General features: G+C 37.4%; 3 protein-coding genes across 3 annotated transcripts; 2 read left to right on the top strand and 1 right to left on the bottom strand.

The window, feature by feature from the left end:
• Positions 1-11,667: 11,667 nt before the first annotated feature.
• On the top strand, positions 11,668-13,479 carry LOC100259240 (uncharacterized). The gene has a single exon (XM_019216735.2). The coding sequence runs from the start codon at positions 11,722-11,724 to the stop codon at positions 13,276-13,278; it is 1,557 nt and encodes a 518-aa protein (XP_019072280.1). The 5' UTR covers positions 11,668-11,721; the 3' UTR covers positions 13,279-13,479.
• Positions 13,480-14,853: 1,374 nt separating this feature from the next.
• LOC100254119 (protein TRACHEARY ELEMENT DIFFERENTIATION-RELATED 7A) lies at positions 14,854-15,865 on the top strand. The gene has a single exon (XM_002278302.4). The coding sequence runs from the start codon at positions 14,991-14,993 to the stop codon at positions 15,615-15,617; it is 627 nt and encodes a 208-aa protein (XP_002278338.1). The 5' UTR covers positions 14,854-14,990; the 3' UTR covers positions 15,618-15,865.
• A 194-nt stretch (positions 15,866-16,059) lies between these two features.
• LOC100255873 (stearoyl-[acyl-carrier-protein] 9-desaturase 6, chloroplastic) lies at positions 16,060-17,823 on the bottom strand. The gene is made up of 2 exons (XM_002264759.5): positions 17,125-17,823; positions 16,060-16,825 (listed from the first exon to the last, which is right to left on the bottom strand). The coding sequence occupies exons 1-2, from the start codon at positions 17,725-17,727 to the stop codon at positions 16,259-16,261; spliced, it is 1,170 nt and encodes a 389-aa protein (XP_002264795.1). The 5' UTR covers positions 17,728-17,823; the 3' UTR covers positions 16,060-16,258.
• Positions 17,824-19,802: the final 1,979 nt, after the last annotated feature.

Raw genomic sequence — 19,802 nt, 5'->3', positions numbered from 1 at the left:
TACTCAAACACATCAAGATTTAATAAACATCATTGCATCCCAAAATAAAGTTTCATAAAAATCCCCTTAATCAAACTAAGGTCTTATTACATTATCCATAATTCACTTATTACAAGGTCTCAATGTCACAAACACAATAAAAAAATAAAACATTTCCACTAAACCGCTCTAGGGGCATCTTGAAGTCCTCCCTGTTCCATCTGTGGATCCTCAGGAGTGATATCTGCATCTAAAAAGATATAAAAATGAAGGGGTGAGCATTTCCACATTGCTCAGTAGGGTGCCTAACACCCACAGGGTTAATGGGGCATTACTATATTTTGAGAACCCAAACGCAACAGTTCACCAATATAAATCAAGTCACACAATTTAACATATAACATTAAACTCAATTCCACAACATCCAATCATTAAATGAATGCATATAAACGTATGACACACAATAATACAATGCACTATCATTCTCGGGCTTTCACCGAAGGATACGCGTCCGCACCCAAATATACTCCCTATTCGGAGTCTTCTCGGGGTAAACTTTTGGGTCTTTCACCCCAGGGATCTCTCTCCCTTCTTAGTTCGCCTCACACGGGCTTTCACTTTTCATCACTATTTTTTTTTTTTTTTTTTCCATTTCATACACTTTTCACAAATTTTTTTTCTCTTCATACAACCATGATGCAAATGAATGCTACAAACTCCAAAATTCCTCAATAATTTCAACAATTCCAACATTTTCAATAACCCAATAAAATAAAATTTTCACATTAAAATTCCCGAAAATATACCAACGAATTTTCGGAAATTCACACATCAATATACTTGAATTTATGTCACAATTTTAGAATTTTTCAATAATTCTAATAATTCCTAATATTTGAAAATAACTAATTTTTCACAATAAAATTACCGCAAATATTCCAATCAATTTTCAAAAATTCATAAGTCATTAGATTTGAAATCTTACCCTAATTCCAGAATTTTCCTACATTTCTAGCAATTTTTAACAACCTAAAATAATTATTTATTAATTACAAAGAATTCTGAAAATTACAAAAAAATCCAGAAAAAATCCCAAATCATTCTAGAAAATTCACACAACATCAAAATTACCTAATTAACTCATAATTATCAGATTTATAATTTTTTTCCAATGAAAAATACATTAAATTTGAGTTTTAGGGTTAGTTTTCCCCTACCTCATATATGAAAATTTGGCAGTTAAAAACGAAATCAGCCACCGCAGACTTGTTCCTCTAGTCGAATAGAGCACTTCCTCCAAATTTGGGCCAAAACGGAGATCGTTTGGTCGTCCAAACGGCCGGTCAAAGATCCGACCAGTGCCCTAATTTATGCACAGTAGCCTTTCTCTCTCTCTCTCTCCCCGCTGCCAGTTTTTTTTCCAATTCTCCTCATTCTCCTTTTTTTTTTTTTAACAGCCCACTTCACATGGCTTTTAAAAGCCACCAGCCACTTAAGCCCATATCCAAGCCCAACTCAATTCCTTTCTTTTTAACAATCCATTACCTTAAACGGCCAATGTTCAAAGCCCAATGAATATTTTTATTTTATTTATTTTATTTTCTTTTCTTTTGTTTATTCTAATTGTTTTATTTGATTTCCAATTCATTTTTTTTCATCATTTTTTTAACACACAATTTATTTATTAACACCAATCTAAAACTAATTTTTCTCAATTTTATTATTCATCAATTTAATTTAATTTTTCTTAATTAATTCTAATTAATTTTTTTAATTAATTCTTTTTTTTTTTTCGTTTCCGGAAAATTTCAATTTCTAAAATCCTAAGAAATTTTCTACCCTAAGGTTGACATGGTATAAAATTTCAACTCGTTTAATTGACCGACACAATAAAACGAAATTCACCAATCCGAAATTGACACGTGTTCTCCAAACAGTTTTCTTTTTTACTTTTCAACCATCACACAAAATAAGACTTTTCAAACTAAAAATGCTAACGTGGCATAAAATACCCGGTCATTACATCCTATCCTCCTAAAAGAAATTTCGTCCCGAGATTTAAGCTAGCTTACCTTAAAATTCATAGAAGAGTTGAGGATAGTGTCGTCTCATTTCTTCCTCAGGTTCCCAAGTGGCTTCTTCTATCCCATGGTGTTGCCACCACACTTTGACTGTAAGAATCACCTTGTTCCTGAACCTATGCTCTCCAACTTCCAGAATTCGTAAAGGTTCCTCCACATAAGAAGTATCTTCACTAATCCGAACATCTTGCAAGTCCACTATCAAGTTGGATCTGGGGTACACTTTCTTAGCATTGACACATGGAAAACATCATGCACAAGGGACAACTGTTGAGGCAAAATTAACTTGTATGCCACTGGGCCAACTCTCTTATCAATCTGAAATGGTCCCACAAACCTAGGGGCTAACTTCCCCTTCTTCCCAAATCGAAATATGCCTCTTCGAGGGGACATTTTTACAAACACCCAATCCCCTTCCTCAAACTCCAAGGGTCTTCTCCTTTTGTCTGCATAACTTTTCTGTCTATCTTGGGTAGTCTTAAGTTTTTCCTTGATGAGTTGTATCTTCTCTGTAGTCTCTTGGACAATCTCAGGTCCCAACAAACGACTCTCACCCATCTCTATCCAACACAAGGGCGATCTACAAGGTCTCCCATAGAGTGCTTCATAAGGTGCCATGACAATACTAGATTGGTAACTGTTGTTATAAGCAAACTCTGCCAAAGGTAAGTAATCTGCCCAATTTCCTCCAAAATCCAAAACACAAGCCCTTAACATGTCTTCTAAGATCTGAATCACTCTCTCTGATTGACCATCTGTCTGAGGGTGAAAAAACGGTGCTAAAATTCAGTTGGGTGCCCAAAGCCCTTTGTAAACTCTACCAAAACTGAGAAGTAAACTTAGGGTCCCTGTCAGACACTATAGATATAGCTATCCCATGCAATCTCACAATCTCTTGTATATACAACTTAGCCAAAGAGTTCATGGAATCAGTAGTTTTCATGGCTAGAAAATGAGCTGACTTAGTAAGACGGTCCACAATCACCCAAACTCCATTTTTCTTGCTTTTAGTTCTTGGCAACCCTATCACAAAGTCCATAGTGATATTATCCCACTTCCACTCAAGTATAAGTAAAGGTTGCAACAACCCTGTAGGCCTCTGGTGTTCAGCCTTCACTTGTTGACAAATCTGACAATTAGCTACAAACTGAGCAATATCTCTCTTTATCCCACTCCACCAAAACTGTCTCTTTAAGTCTTGATACATCTTGGTATTCCCAGGGTGGATGGTATACTTCGCCCTATGAGCATCTGCTAGAAGTTCATTTCTCAACTCCACATCTTTTGGCACACACAATCTCTCTTTGAACCTCACACTCCCATCTTCATACATAGACCAATTTTCATCTATTTCACCTGCTACCAACTAGGCTTTAAACTTTTCTAAAAACTCATCATGAACTTGGGCCTCCACTATTCTTTGGATAACCATTGGTCTAGCTGATATACTGTACAAGCATGGACCATGCCCTTCCAAACCAAGACATAATTCAAAATCCTCAATAAGTGCATGCATCTCAAACTCTCTCAACTCCAAGCTAGACAACTGGCCAATACTCTTCCTACTCAAGGCATCTGCTACAACATTTGCCTTTCCTGGATGATAATGAAGAGCAAAATCATAATCTTCTAATGTCTCCATCCATCTCCTTTGCCTAGAGTTCAGATCCTTTTGAGTGAAAATATATTTCAAACTCTTGTGATCAGAGTACACCTCAAACTTCTCTCCATACAAATAGTGTCTCCAAGTCTTAAGGGCAAACACCACTACCGCAAGCTCCAAATCATGTGTTGGATAATTCCGCTCATGCTGCTTTAACTGTCTTGAGGCATAAGCTACCACCTTGCCTTGCTGCATTAGCACACACCCTAGCCCCACTGTGGAAGCATCACAATAAATTGTAAACAACTCTCCACTAATAGGAGCAGTTAACACTGGAGCAGTGGTCAATTTCCGCTTCAACTCCTGGAAAGCATTCTCACACTCCTCATTCCAATCAAACTTTACCCCTTTTCTAGTCAACTGAGTCATTGGTGCTGCAATTCTAAAGAAATCTTCTACAAACCTCCTATAATATCCAACCAACCCCAAGAAACTTCTAACCTCAAATACATTGGTAGGCCTTTGCCACTCCTGTACAGCTTCCACCTTTGAATGGTCTACTGCTATTCCTGCCTCAGAAACCACATGGCCTAAGAAGTTCACTTCAGTAAGCCAAAACTCACTTTTGTCCAACTTCCCATACAACTGATGCCTTCTCAAAGTTTTAAGGGTGGTCACCAAATGCTGCTTATGCTCCTCCAAACTCCTGGAGTAGATCAAGATGTCATCCACAAAGACAATCACAAACTGATCCAAGTAAGCACGAAATACCCTGTTCATTAAATCCATGAAAGCAGCGGGGGAATTAGTTAACCCAAAAGGCATGACTAAGAATTCATAATGCCCATATCTCGTTCTAAAAGCTGTTTTAGAAACATCTTCTTCCCTAACCCTCAGTTGATGATACCCAATTCTCAAGTCAATCTTACTAAAATACTTTGCACCCTTCAACTGATCAAACAAGTCATCTATCCTTGGAAGAGGATACTTGTTCTTCACAGTAACTCTATTCAACTTCCTATAGTCAATACATAACCTTACTGTGTCATCCTTCTTCTTCACAAACAACACTGGGGCTCCCTATGGCGATGTACTTGGATGAATAAAACCCTTACTCAACCACATTACCAAGGTGAGCAAAAACAAATTTCACATGTACACACTTAGCAACTTCAGCAATTATCAAAACTTTCACTTTCATACAATCACAATACATAATTTAATTAATCATCAACTTGCCAATTAACACATACAAAAATCATAACATTACAATACACACAAACACTCACAACATTGACCCCAATGTATTATCGCAACCTTGGCTCTGATACCACGCTGTCACGACCCAAATTCCGGGCGACCCAAAATTTGGCCCGTGATCCCAGGTCAAAGGTTTGACCCTAAGGGTTTCTCCTATTCCACGTTGGCAGTCAACTAAAACACTCTGAATTTTTTTTTTTTCACATATAAGTCCCACTAGAGTTCTCACCAACTAACAATATTTTAAAACCTTACTCAAACACATCAAGATTTAATAAACATCATTGCATCCCAAAATAAAGTTTCATAAAAATCCCCTTAATCAAACTAAGGTCTTATTACATTATCCATAATTCACTTATTACAAGGTCTCAATGCCACAAACACAATAAAAAAATAAAACCTTTCCATTAAACCGCTCTAGGGGCATCCTAAAGTCCTCTCTGTCCCATCTGTGGATCCTCAGGAGTGATATCTGCATCTAAAAAGATATAAAAATGAAGGAGTGAGCATTTCCACATTGCTCAGTAGGGTGCCTAACACCCACAGGGTTAATGAGGGATTACTATATTTTGGGAACCCAAACGCAACAGTTCACCAATATAAATCAAGTCACACAATTTAACATATAACATTAAACTCAATTCCACAGCATCCAATCATTAAATGAATGCACATAAACGTATGACACACAATCATACAATGCACTATCATTCTCGGGCTTTCACCGAAGGATACGCATCCGCACCCAAATATACTCCCTATTCGGAGTCTTCCTGGGGTAAACTTTTGGGTCTTTCACCCTAGGGATCTCTTTTCCTTCTTAGTTCGCCTCACACGGGCTTTCACTTTTCATCACTATTTTTTTTTTTCCATTTCATACACTTTTCACAAATTTTTTTTTCTTCATACAACCATGATGTAAATGAATGCTACAAACTCCAAAATTCCTCAATAATTTCAACAATTCCAACATTTTCAATAACACAATAAAATAAAATTTTCACATTAAAATTCCTGAAAATATACCAACGAATTTTTGGAAATTCACACATCAATATACTTGAATTTATGTCACAATTTTAGAATTTTTCAATAATTCTAATAATTCCTAATATTTGAAAATAACTAATTTTTCACAATAAAATTACCGCAAATATTCCAATCAATTTTCAAAAATTCATAAGTCACTAGATTTGAAATCTTACCCTAATTCCGGAATTTTCCTACATTTCTAGCAATTTTTAACAACCTAAAATAATTATTTATTAATTACAAAGAATTCTGAAAATTACAAAAAAAATCCAGAAAAAATCCCAAATCATTCCAGAAAATTCACACAACATCAAAATTACCTAATTAACTCATAATTATCAGATTTATAATTTTTTTCCAATGAAAAATACATTAAATTTGAGTTTTAGGGTTAGTTTTCCCCTACCTCATATATGAAAATTTGGCCGTTAAAAATGAATCAGCCACCATAGACTTGTTCCTCTAGTCGAATAGAGCACTTCCTCCGAATTTGGGCCAAAACAGAGATCGTTTGGTCATCCTAACGGCCGGTCAAAGATCTGGCCAATGCCCTAATTTATGCACAGTAGCCTCTCTCTCTCTCCCCACTGCCAGTTTTTTTTTTTCCAATTCTCCTCATTCTCCTTTTTTTTTTTTTTCACATGGCTTTTAAAAGCCACCAGCCACTTAAGCCCATATCCAAGCCCAACTCAATTCCTTTCTTTTTAACAATCCATTACCTTAAAAAACCAATATTCAAAGCCCAATGAATATTTTTATTTTATTTCTTTTATTTTATTTTCTTTTGTTTATTCTAATTGTTTTATTTGATTTTTAATTCATTTGTTTTTCATCATTTTTTTAACACCATTTATTTACTAACACCAATCTAAAACTAATTTTTCTCAATTTTATTATTCATCAGTTTAATTTAATTTTTCTTAATTAATTCTAATTAATTTTTTTAATTATTTTTTTTTTCGTTTCCTAAAAATTTCAATTTCTAAAATCCTAAGAAATTTTCTACCCTAAGGCTGACATGGTATAAAATTTCAACTCGTTTAATTGACTGACACAATAAAACGAAATTCACCAATCCGAAATTGACACGTGTTCTCCAAACACTTTTCTTTTTGACTTTTCAACCATCACACAAATAAGACTTTTCAAACTAAAAATGCTAACGTGGCATAAAATACCCAGTCATTACAAAATTGCTTTTTGAAATAACAATTTTCATAAAAGGATTTGTATAGAAAAAAATGGTTTATATTGAAATTATCTTTTAAAGAGAGAACTTTCTCGTGAAAAGCTATATGAAAAATGTCATAACTTTTAACATTAAATGTAATTGTATTTTTATGAAAATTATTTACATTTCATATGAAAAGTGTTTTTAAGGTGAAAAATAAGTGTTTGATAATATTTTGAAATACACTTTTAAAAATTTTAAAAAATGATTAAAGTGTTTTCTAGGGAAGCAATTGGAAGGTGTTTTTTTTTATAAAAAAAATACTTTAAAAAATTTCAAATATTCCTAAAATAGTCAAAGTGTTTCTTATTAATTTTTTTTTTCATTTTACTCTCTTCAAATTTTTTATGAAAATTCCTCACCAACAACAGGAGAACTAATATTTAGAAAATAATTTTAAGATTTTATACAATCATGTTGGAAATTATTACAAGTTTATCATGCAGTGAGTTCAATGACATCAATTTCTAATTTTTTATGTACTCTACATTATTTCTATTTTCATAATCATAAAAATAATTTTTTGAGTTTTTTTTAACAATATAAATATTTACATATTTTTTTGCAATAAAAGTTTTTTATTTATTATAATTTTTTTTTTGTAATGAAGGTCCTTTTTAGAAACTTATTAATACTAAAAATATTTTTGTACTTATGAGACTATAGACCCCTATTTAGGCATGAGTCGCTTTTTCTCTATTTGTTTTTGCAGATCACATTTTTAACCAGGTGTCACTATCCCAGCGGGCCACATGTCACATCCTTAGTGGCTATAAGGAATCAACCTCGCTTTTTGAAGTTGCAGTAGGACTTTGACATGTGGAGGAACTTCCTGGAAGGGGGTCCCACAGGCCGTCAAGAGGGGATAGATTGGAGAAAAAAAGGTGGCTGCAGAAGGAGTGGTGCAGGAAAGGTGGCTGCAACAGAGATTGTTAGGAAGGCAAATCCGAGAAAAAAGGTGGTTGTAGGAGGCAGGGGTGACTTGCTGAGGAAGGTGAAAGAAAAAAAAAGGAGAAGAGTGGCTTGCAAAAGGGGGATACAAAAAAACAAAAAAAAAAAAGAGGGGAACGAGGGGAGATATTAGAGAAGCTGTAGAGAGAGTGAGAGGTTTTTTTTTCCATGGTCGTTAGAGGAGAGATATTGGAGAAGTTGTAGAGAGAGTGAGAGGTTTTTTTTTCCATGGTCGTTAGAGGAGACTTTCTCTGAGAGGTTTTTCCATTGCCAAGAGTGAGCGAAGGAGAGGGGGAGGCTTTTCTTAGCTGAGAGAGTAAGCTACGGAGGAGGGATAGTGAGTTCTTGACGGTAGAGAGAGACATTTGAGGTGAGCTGCTTTACCTGAGGAGTCTTTGGAGGGAGAAACTCATTGAGAGAGCTGAGACTTGATTTCTTTTTGCTTGAGGAACCAGGTATGTACGCAGTTTTCTCCTCATCTCTCATTATTCATTGATTTTCCATAACATAATGCTGTTTTGGGTGGATGTTGAAGGCCACTGGTCTGTTTGTTGATATGTACGCCTGCATTTGTGTAGATTTGTCCATTTTTTAATTTGATATGCTCCTGTTGTGGTTATGAAATACTTGAGAATCATGAGGGTGGTTGCATTTGATACGGTTTTACCCACCTGCTCAGAAGATTCATGGATGATTCATGAAGTGGATTTTATGAGATTTTCCTTTATTTATTCATCTTCTTTCACGCTCTGTTTCTCTACTTCCCTTGTTTTTTTATATCCGTCCATGGTATGCATCCATTTTCTCATCCCTACTCGAAAGAGATCCTAGAAAATCTGGAGTAGTTGTCATGGTGGCAAAGCTCACCTCATCAGCATCCCCATGCCCATTTTCGTTTATTATTCATCGTTTTATCCAATATGCCTACGTCCTCATTGTTCATCTATCTACCTCTCTCTCTAGGTCGTCATACCCATTTCCTCACCCAAGCTTGTAGGAATCAAGCATCCTCCACCACACCCATCTTCCTCTCATTCATTCCCCATCCCACTCCCTCACTTACATGGAGTCTCCCGGGTGCATGCTATCCTTCACTCTTTCGCATACCCATTAAAACCACTCACCCAAGCCTCCATATCTATACAACCCATACCTATCCTTCGTGCTACTCATGACAACGTTCTACCTCATCCGGATGTCTCACACCCGGAATTCCTCTCCGCCGCCTTTCCATCCGGATGTCTCACACTCGGAATTCCTTCCCCGCCGCCATTCCCCTGGGTGTCTCACCCGGAATTCCTCCCCGCCTCCATTCCATCAAGGTGTCTCACTCCCGGAATTCCTCCCCGCCGCCATTCCATCCGGGTGTCTCACTCCCAGAATTCCTCTCCGTCGCCTTTCCATCCCGGTGTCTCACTCTCGGAATTCCTCCCTGCCGCCATTCCATCCGGGTGTCTCGCTCCCGGAATTCCTCCCCGCCGCCATTCCATCCGGGTGTCTCACTCCCGGAATTCTTCTCCGACATTCCACCTTCTTTGGATGTGTCACATCCGGAATTCTATCCAGCCGACGTTCCACCTTTTTCTTCATCCTTAGAGCATTTTCTTTAGGTTCCAAAATCACATTTTTAATAAAGCTTTGTTGCCGCTTTTATTTCTGGCAAGCAATTTTCATACTTCCTCTGTTTTTAAAATGTTTTGAAATAAGCAAGGGGTCGAATTTCGTAATTCCGAACAATGGAGTTATCAGAATTGATCCAGGCAAGATAAAACGAGCTTTGGTGGGGGCCCCACATATGTGACTGATCGATTGATTGATCGACTGATTGACTTAATTGCCATGTATAATTGATTTATCCTGCTCTCTAACATACATGCGATTATTCCTTAACTATGCACTAACCTCACTTCTTGATAGCGTTTTATTGGATCGCTGCCCAGGTACGCATCTACATCCGCTCGGGTCATTTTTTGTATGCATGTTTAGGTTCTCACATGTGCATGATCATCCTAAGTATTCATTGATTCCCTCATCAATTGTCATGTCAGCTTCATTTTATTAGTAGAGACCCGTTTTAGAGACTTAGAGGGATGCTACGGTCTTTACCGTACCTTCCCGATAAGTAACCTGACCCCTGAACCCGATCCGATTTTTCGCAGATTACCTTTTCCAAATAAAGAGTCAGACTTAGGGTTTTTCTTTCTTATTTTGTTTACCCTTAAAAAATAAAACAAAAATAACTGGCGACTCCAAGTCATTTTTTTTTAACCAATTAATTCATTGTTCAAAATAAAAATCGAGCTCGCCATTCGAGTGGGAAACGCATTGAGCCGAAATGCAGGGTCCACAGAGACATTTTAAAAAACACTATTAAAATTACTTTTTCATATTCTCATAAAAGTGTTATTTATAGAGAGAAAAAAACACTTCTTATAAATTTAATTTTTTTATTTTTATTTCAATGTATAATGGAAATTGTGGAAGACAACTTTCAACATGACTAGATCAGTGTAGAATGGACGTTCAATGCTTTTAGAACTGCCCCTTTTAAGAATTTTTTTATTTTATTTATTTTATTTTATTATAGACCTAACGCATTTGGTTCACTTTTAAATTAGAGCCATTTAAAAGGCATCTCTTAGTGACAAATTTGAACAATTTGATATTAGTTACGGGTTAATTTAACTTGTAAGGAACAATATAAACTTATTATTCTTAATAAACTTAGGTTATATTTAGTTGTTAGAAAGTACCGAAGAAAAAAATTTTGGAAATAATTTTTTATATTTAATTGTTCCATGAAAAATATGAGAAAATCAAATATAATTAAAATAAATTAAAAAATTTATATTTTAAAAATATTTAATTTTGATATTGATATAAATTAAAATAAGTTAAATGAATTTGAAGTAACATATAAAAATAATTTGTTAATTTTTAAATTTATATATTACATTTTTTTACGAGTTTTTTTTTCTATTTTTCTTCACTATTTTCTTTTATTGTATTTTCTGGCGAATTTTCTAGCGAACAAAGATGCCTTGAGGAAAGACGTGAGGATTGGGCTATGAATCTTTGGAAGATGAAAATAGATCCAAAAAAATAGCAGGCCTTCTACACACTTAGGGTGTTTTCCAATGCAAACAATTGGTCTTGCTTCTATTTTTATTTTTTTTATTTTTTTATTTATGTCCAAAATGAAAGGAAAAAGAATAGTTGATACCCAAAACAGATACTTCTTCCATTGTTTTGACATTCTTACCAAGCCTGAGTTGCAGATACAGTATTTATAGAGTTCTCTTTAACGTCCCCCCAAAATCCTGTATCTTGTGAATGGAACACAAGACTCTGAAGGGAAACAAGCAAGATTTTTTAGTAGTGTTTTCCAATGCAAACTATGACAACCTATTCCGAATCTTAACATGAGAGTCAAGTCACTGTAACTTCAAAACAATTCTACTTCACAAAATAAACCAAAACCTCACTACAAATAGGCTTCCAATGCTCCCATCTTCTCCACAACCACAACCATAACCATTCTAACCATCTTCTTCAAAGTTTCCACTATCCATATCACCTCAATGACTTCTTCCCAGATCAATTACTACAACTTCCCACCTTTTTCTCCTCCTCCACCACCTCCTCATAGACGTCCACCACCTCCACCTCCTCATATAAATCCACCACCGCCTCCTCATACACGCCCACCACCACCACCTCATACACGCCCACCACCTCCACCTCCTCATATAAATCCACCACCGCCTCCTCATACACGCCCACCACCACCACCTCATAGACGTCCACCACCTCCACCTCCTCATATAAATCCACCACCGCCTCCTCATACACGCCCACCACCACCACCTCATACACGCCCACCACCTCCACCTCATGTACTTCCACCACCACCTTCACCATCACCAGACAGCCATCCCACAGTCATAATCATTGTGTTCGTCTCATTGGGTGGTCTATTCTTCCTTGCATTCCTCTCAGTTGCTCTCTGTTGCTTCCTCAAAAAGAGGAAGAAGAAGATGGTTCAGGAGACAGATATCATAAAGGTCGACGAGCATTTGACAGTGAAAGAGGCCATTGTCCCAGGCCCACATGGAGAGCAGGCTGTGGTGCTGTTTGTGGATGATGATGTGCATATCCAAGAAGAGATCAGAAAGAACGAGAAGTTTGGCCAAGGTCATTTGCATGGTAAGTCTGCCCAAGGCATCACTAGCGCAATTGGAAAGAAAAAGAATATGGTTCAAGAAACAGAAATGGTAAATGTCGATGAACATTTGAAGGTGAAGGAGGCGATGCTGGCAGGACCACATGGAGCACAAGCTCTGGCACTATGCATGGAAGATGATAAGCATATCCATGAAGAGATTAAAAAAAATGAGAAGCTTGGTGAAGGTTTGCATGGTAAGGCTGCCAAAGGCATTACTGGTGCAATTGGGAAGGGAAAGAAGATGGTTCAAGAAACAGAAATAATAGATGTGGATGAACATTCGAAGGTGAAGGAGGCGATGCTGGCTCCACATGGAGCACAAGCTCTGGCACTATGCATGGAAGATGATAAGCATATCCATGAAGAGATTCAAAAAAATGAGAAGCTTGGTGAAGGTTTGCATGGTAAGGCTGCCAAAGGCATTACTGGTGCAATTGGGAAGGGAAAGAAGATGGTTCAAGAAACAGAAATAATAGATGTGGATGAACATTCGAAGGTGAAGGAGGCGATGCTGGCTCCACATGGAGCACAAGCTCTGGCACTATGCATGGAAGATGATAAGCATATCCATGAAGAGATTCAAAAAAATGAGAAGCTTGGTGAAGGTTTGCATGGTAAGGCTGCCAAAGGCATTACTGGTGCAATTGGGAAGGGAAATAAGATGGTTCAAGAAACAGAAATAATAGATGTGGATGAACATTCGAAGGCGAAGGAGGGAGTTATAGCAGGCCCACATGGAGAACAAGTTGTGTTACTAACCGAAGAGGATGATGTGCATATTCAAGAAGAGATTAGAAAGAATGAGAAGATTGGTGAAGGTTTACATGGCAAGTCTGCACAAGGCATTACCGGTGCAATTGAGAAGGGGGGATACTCATCCATTTCCAATCATCGTCTTGGACACAAGGCTTGAGAATCTTATGCTGAATTCCAGTGAAATATACAAACTGGACTCTGAATAATATGATTTATATATGTACTCTTTTCTCCTTTTGTTGGAATACAATTATATACAATGATAACTCACAATGGTATAGTCAAAGGTCATGTCAGAATATATGTCAAGAATGACCGATTATTAATCACAATTTCGGGTTCTGATTATTCATTACAATTTCCATCTCTTCTTCTCGTTGCCACATTTCTATATAATGTTATATATATTGAAAGCAATTTTCTGGTCTGTATATCTTAAGAATGCTGTAAGCATCATATATTATATGCACTGAAATTTCAAAATTGGCATCGAAAATGGGCTTCTGACCTGTGATCCCCTGGTCATTAGGTACCCAATATCAGATATGGGAGCAAAGGTCTTATATATAACTTATTAATTTATTTGTTTAACCACTGAAATTGAAGTTAAGTACATTCAGTAACGAGTATGACACCATAAAATCTATCTGGCTACTCAGAAGCCCCTGCATAAGTTCTGTGCCAAAAATTTATGAAGTGATCAAATACATACCCACCACTTCATTTGGTCACCTACAAGTCAGAACCATTTAAAAGGTGTCTCTCAGAGAGAATTTTGAACAATCTTCGATTACTTATAGGCTAATTTAACTGGGGAGGAACATAAACATACACTTATGATTGCTAATAAATTTGAAGAATGGCTGCAGGAGCAATGGGTTATGGTTTTCCACTGTATCAGAAGATGAAAAATAGATCGAATGTAACTGACCTAAATATTCGATCTTGAACACTTTCTTTCCTGGTTGATGACCCTGCTAAAGTAGAATGCCTAAGGGTTGTAAGCGAACGCATCAGCAACTTATTAGGGCTTCAACTTTTGTCTAAAGCTTAATTTTCCTGGCATATGTTGGGATTTGTTGAGGACTCTTAATAATCGAACCCACCCCAGCTAATCCGATTAATGTTTTTGTCAACTCAAGATGTACACACACAATCATGTTTTGGAACTGACCAGATTGAGCTATAACTTGACACATTCTTAGCTAAATGACTAGTTACATGCATGATGGGATATTGAACAGTAGAAGCCAAGCAAAAATGAGTCAAAATATATTTCTTGTTGGATGACATTGTAGTTACATTTACATGTAATTTACTTTTGGTAATTTGCATTGCCTTTTCTTTTTTCACAATTTTAAACGTGAAAGTTGTTAGGTCACTTTTCATTGATAGCTGGGTTCTGTGACATTAACGTATGTATGGTTTTTTAGATGAATATTTTGATACAATTTCCATAAGGACAGGGGAAAAAAACTTAACAGATATGCAAAACAAGTAATTCTTCCACTCTCAACTTAAACATCCTTACCTAACCTGAGTTGTAGATACAGCATTCATAGAGTTTTATTTCTCTTCCATTCCTTTTCAGGTAACCATCTTCCCCTCAAAACCCCATATTTCTGGGTATAGAGTATTAGGCTCCAAAGAGGGAAATGAGGAAGATTTTGAGTAGTGTTTTCCAATGCAAACAATGACAACCTATCCCAAATCTTAGCATGAGGGTCAAGTTACTATAACTTCAAACAAATTCTACTTCACAAAATAAATAAACCAGACCCTCATTACAAATAGGCATCCAAATCTCCCACCTTCTCCGCAACAATTCAAACCATCTTCTTCAAATTTTCCACTATCCATACCATCATAATGGGTTCTTCCCAGACCGATTACTACGGCTTCCCACCTTTTTCTCCACCACCTCCACCTCCTCATAAACGTCCACCACCTTCACCATCACCAGACAACCATCCAACAGTTATCGTCATTGTGTTTGTCTCATTAGGTGGCCTGTTCTTCCTTGCGTTCCTCTCAGTTGCGCTCTGTTGCTTCATCAAGAAGAGGAAGAAGAAGGTGGTTCAGGAGACAGACATCATAAACATTGACGAGCACCTGAGGGTGAAAGAGGCCATTGTACCTGGCCCACATGGAGAGCATGCTGTGGTGCTACAGCTTGTCGATGATGATGTGCATATTCAAGAAGAGATCATAAAGAAACAAGGCATTGCCAGCGCCATTGGAAAGAAGAAGAAGATGGTTCAAGAAACAGAAATGGTAAATGTGGATGAAGATTTGAAGGTGAAGGAGGTGGTTGTACAAGGTCCACAGGGAGCTCAAGTTGTGGAAGTATCTATGGAGGATGATGTGCATATTCAAGAAGAGACTATAAAGAATGAGAATGTTGGTGAAAGTTCACACAAGGAATTAATCACTAGACCATTAGAAAAGGGAGAATCCTCTTCCATATCCAGTCATCATCTTGGAAACAAGGCTTGAGGATTGTGTACTACTGCATAATTTGCTTGATGTACCCTCTACTCCTTTTGTTGGAATACAATAATAAACTTGTAACCTAAGTGGAATGGTTATCCACAATGGCATAGTGAAAGGTCATGTGTGAATACAGATTACTTTATTCCTCCTCCTATTGCCACATTTCTATAAAATGTTACCCATATTGGAAGCAATTTTGTGGTCCATAATGGGTGCAAAGGTCCAAATATATTCAAGAAATTTGGGATCTACATCGAGGTCAATTGGTCAATGCTTCTATATCGTAAGAAGGTGGATTTTTATAACTTTTTAGTTTCTGTCTAACCCACTAACTAGCTATTATAACACCATACCCCATATGTGATCGTGCCGCTGATTATTGATTATCTTCTACTCAATGTACTCTAAACAAAAAGAAATTTTGATAACAAGACAAGAGCGAGAGTGCCATGAAAATTTGGAACAAATTTAATACAAAACTTTTATTTGGGGTTATACTTCATTACTATATGCAGGGGTTGAATAAGAAAAGTCCAAAAGTGTCCAAAACACAAGAAAACCAGAAAGAGAACAACTCAAGCCTCTCTCCTCACCCCACCTCCACGGCTCCACCATCCTCTCTCTGCTGCCTGCACCTCACTCATCTACAAAGCCACCTCTTTATTGAAGATCCAGCTGAACCTGGCGCCTTGCGGACCCATCTTCCTGGCTCGCTCATCGGCTCGCTCCTGCAGCTTTCTGATCCTGGGCGCTAACCCACACACGAAGTCCTGCGCACGCCTTCCCTCCCCCGTCAAGCCCTCCAGCTTCTCCAGCTTCCACCGTCCGATCAGGAACTCCAGTATATCAGCGTAGTCGTCGGCCGTGTAGACCCCGAGGCGCTGAGCCACGGCGGAGAAATGTTCGAAGAGGCGGGGGTCACAGCCGTCGTACATTAGGTGGGCGGGCATGGTGATCTTCTTGCGCATCATGTCGGCGATGGCGAGCATGGCGCCAGTGGGATCCACTTCTAGGAGCTTCTCGACGATTCTGGAGTAGGCGTTCTCGTGGCGCCTCTCGTCGGCGGCGATGCTGCCGCAGATCCGGGCGAGGACTGGATCGCCGCCGTCCTTGGCCAGGCGTGCGGTGTTGCCGTGAGATACGAAAGTGGCTCGCTCTTGGAAGGACGTGTAGACGAATCCCAAGTATGGGTTGTTTTCTGTTCCCGGATCCTGCCAATTTTCATCCACCACAAATGTATATGAATCTGCTTATATCATCGTTAATTACTAAATTACTGCAGTGCTTCCACAATTGCTCCTAAAATGCTTTTAATTTTATAAAATGGAATCAAATCCATCTTTGAATTTTCGAAAATTGAAAAAAATAAATAGAAATTGACTTGAAAACGTGTTCACTGTCACAGTTGGAAACATTTTCTGATACGAAATGTTGCTTTTCACGCTGCCAAAAACCGGCAATGAAATAAATGTTTTAGGGCTGGCTAATAAAAAAATTCTAGATCACTCACCATTCCGGCGCTGATCAGGTACTGCACCGTCCTCTCAATCATACGCATATCAACCCGACCAGAAAGATAGAGATAGGTTCTCAACAGATCCCCGTGGCGATTCTCCTCCGCCGTCCATGACCGGGTCCACTTGGCCCAGGGGCTCGCACTCGCGCCCGTCTCATCTCTCACCCCATCAAGCGTATTGATCATCGTCTGATACGTCGGCAAGGCGTCCTCCGTTATCATATCTCCCACTAGCACCACGAAGTACTCGTCCGGAAGCTCCGCCGTCCGATCACGTAGCTCCCTCACCTGCTCAGAAAACGCGTCGAACGGCTGCGCGGGGTCCGGCAGGAAGTCCTGCGGCTGCCACAACTGCTCCACGGGCTTCAGAAGCGGTAGGACCCACTCGGAGGCCCACCCTTCCAGTGACTTGAACACTTCCACCTTTTCCGGTGGCATTGAGTGCGTGACCTGTTGGCGCGCCGGAGCTGCCACGGCTGAGAAGGTTTGTTGCCGGAATGTGAGAGAGGGCCTGGGAGGTCGGAGGGGGCGAGTGAGATTCCGCCCACGTGGAGTGCAGGGAAAGCGTTGTTTGGGGACGGCAATTAGAGCTTCCATGATTACTCTCTGTCTCAGAGGCTGTTCTCTCGATCGCAGAGATTCGGCCGAGGAACAACGTTTGATATATATGTATATATATATATAAAAGATGTGTAACAAAGATTTGCCATTTGTTCTGCTTTTATTACAGTAATGCCATGTCGCAAAATGACCTTTACAGTTCGCTCCCCTGTAGCAAATGACCAGATAGTCCTCGTAAAATTACTTCTTTCATTTTATTTTTTTTAGGTACATACTAATTGGATCATTATGTTATTTTTTAACTTAATAATTACGTTTCCGCCAAGCCATAATCAGACAGTAGAATAGAAGAAGTGATTAGGACTATTTATAATGGTCCGATTATTAAAGGAAGAGTTGAAAATTTAAAGATTATTGAAAAAGAAATAAAAGAAAAAAAAAAGGTAAACAAAAATTGATAAAATGGACATGAAGGGTAATTTGGGATTCAAAATGAAATAAAATGCATCATTAAGGATATTTGTGTCATTTGGAAGAAACAGGTGGTGGTTTTGAGAAAACCAGGGGGTGACGCTGTGGTTTCGATACGGAGAGCTTGATTCTGTGGGTTTAGAAACAGGTGGTGGTTCGGAGGGTGAGTTTGGACTGTGGGCTTTGGACTTGGGAGTGGTAATAAGACTGCGTGTTTTACACCCAATAAATAATATTAAAGAAAAAAAGAAAAAGGTAAAAGAAGAGTAGAGTCAGACATTGCAGACGCGGGTTTAAAACCCAAAGTGACACACCTTCCATGCTATTTAGCCAATACGACACCTGGTTGGTTCATTGGTTGCATTTTTCCCCTCTTCTTCAACTCCCAACTTCATTACTTCACTCCAACACTCGCGCTTCTTCTCCACCAAAACGACAACGTATCGCACTGGCTTCTTCCATTAAATGAATTTAATAAGTAAATAAAACCGCTAGCATTTACGTGGTACGTAAAAGTTGAACGTCATCGCACGTGTAGGACCTTTATTAATATTTTATATATATTTTTATTTTAAATTTAATTTTTAATAAATTTTAAATTTTTAGTCCTTTTTAATCCTATTAATATTACATTAATTAATATCATAATTTTTATTATAAATAATTATATATATTATTATAAGTATATAATATAAATATAAAATTGAATTCAAATTTTAAATTGAATTAGAAGAAATATATAAATAATATATGAATTACCTTGGAGACCGAATCTAGTTTAACTCTACACAAATATGATACAAACATATATTATATAGGTGTTAATATATTTTATATTAAGAATGACAAAATTTAGATACGTTCGAATGGATTCCTACCATCCACCTAACATAAAGAAAATGCATTTATTATGATAAAGTATTTAGCAAAGTTGACCATGATTGAGTAGTTAGCTTTCAATATTTCGGTTAAAAAACAACTTGGATGACGATGAGTAGGTGCACTATTACGCAACGAGGATTGTAACTTTTCATGAATTTCCAAATTGTCCCTAGACGACGAAACTTTGCCTTTTTTTTTTTCCTTTTTCTTTTTTCTTTTTAGGATTGATATGCCAAATGATATTTTTGTTTCAATTTTTGTCTTTTCCTCTCCCTCTAAATTAAATTTTTCCTTATCATAACGGTATAGTTACTATTAGTATCAATGATACAAGTCGAATCCCAGATGTAAAAATATAAGAAGGTGATACATAAAAGTTGATCGTCATCCCATGTGTAGGACCTTTTTATAAAATATAATAATTTTTAAAAACAATACTTTAAAAAATATCACCTTATACCAATAATGCCCCCATATGAATTTCAGTGCATTTTGTTGAAATATGATTTAGTGCATTTTATTGAAGACGTTTCTTCAAACACATTATTTTAATGCATTTTACCAAAGCCCTTGTAAAATATGATAATTTGGCTGTGGAAGTTATATTTTCTATTACTTCACTTGGAACTTTATACAAAAATATAGATGTGTTGTACAAAGAAAGAAATAAACAATATTCCTAACATATTGGAAAGTATCCTAAAATGAAGAGAATCAATGATTGTTAATATTTGATTTCCAAATATTGTGAGAATAAA

Source organism: Vitis vinifera, chromosome 18, assembly GCF_030704535.1.
Source record: "Vitis vinifera cultivar Pinot Noir 40024 chromosome 18, ASM3070453v1".
NCBI lineage: Eukaryota > Viridiplantae > Streptophyta > Magnoliopsida > Vitales > Vitaceae > Vitis > Vitis vinifera.
This window is presented reverse-complemented; position numbering and strand designations above follow the sequence as displayed.

Bases quoted from the DNA above. Each gene is read 5' to 3' on its own strand.
- LOC100259240 (XM_019216735.2), top strand. From the start codon at position 11,722: ATGACTTCTTCCCAGATCAATTACTACAACTTCCCACCTTTTTCTCCT.
- LOC100254119 (XM_002278302.4), top strand. From the start codon at position 14,991: ATGGGTTCTTCCCAGACCGATTACTACGGCTTCCCACCTTTTTCTCCA.
- LOC100255873 (XM_002264759.5), bottom strand. From the start codon at position 17,727: ATGGAAGCTCTAATTGCCGTCCCCAAACAACGCTTTCCCTGCACTCCA. The intron at 16,826-17,124 runs GTGAGTGATCTA...GAAAATTGGCAG, and splicing joins ACCTGATCAGCGCCGGAATG to GATCCGGGAACAGAAAACAA.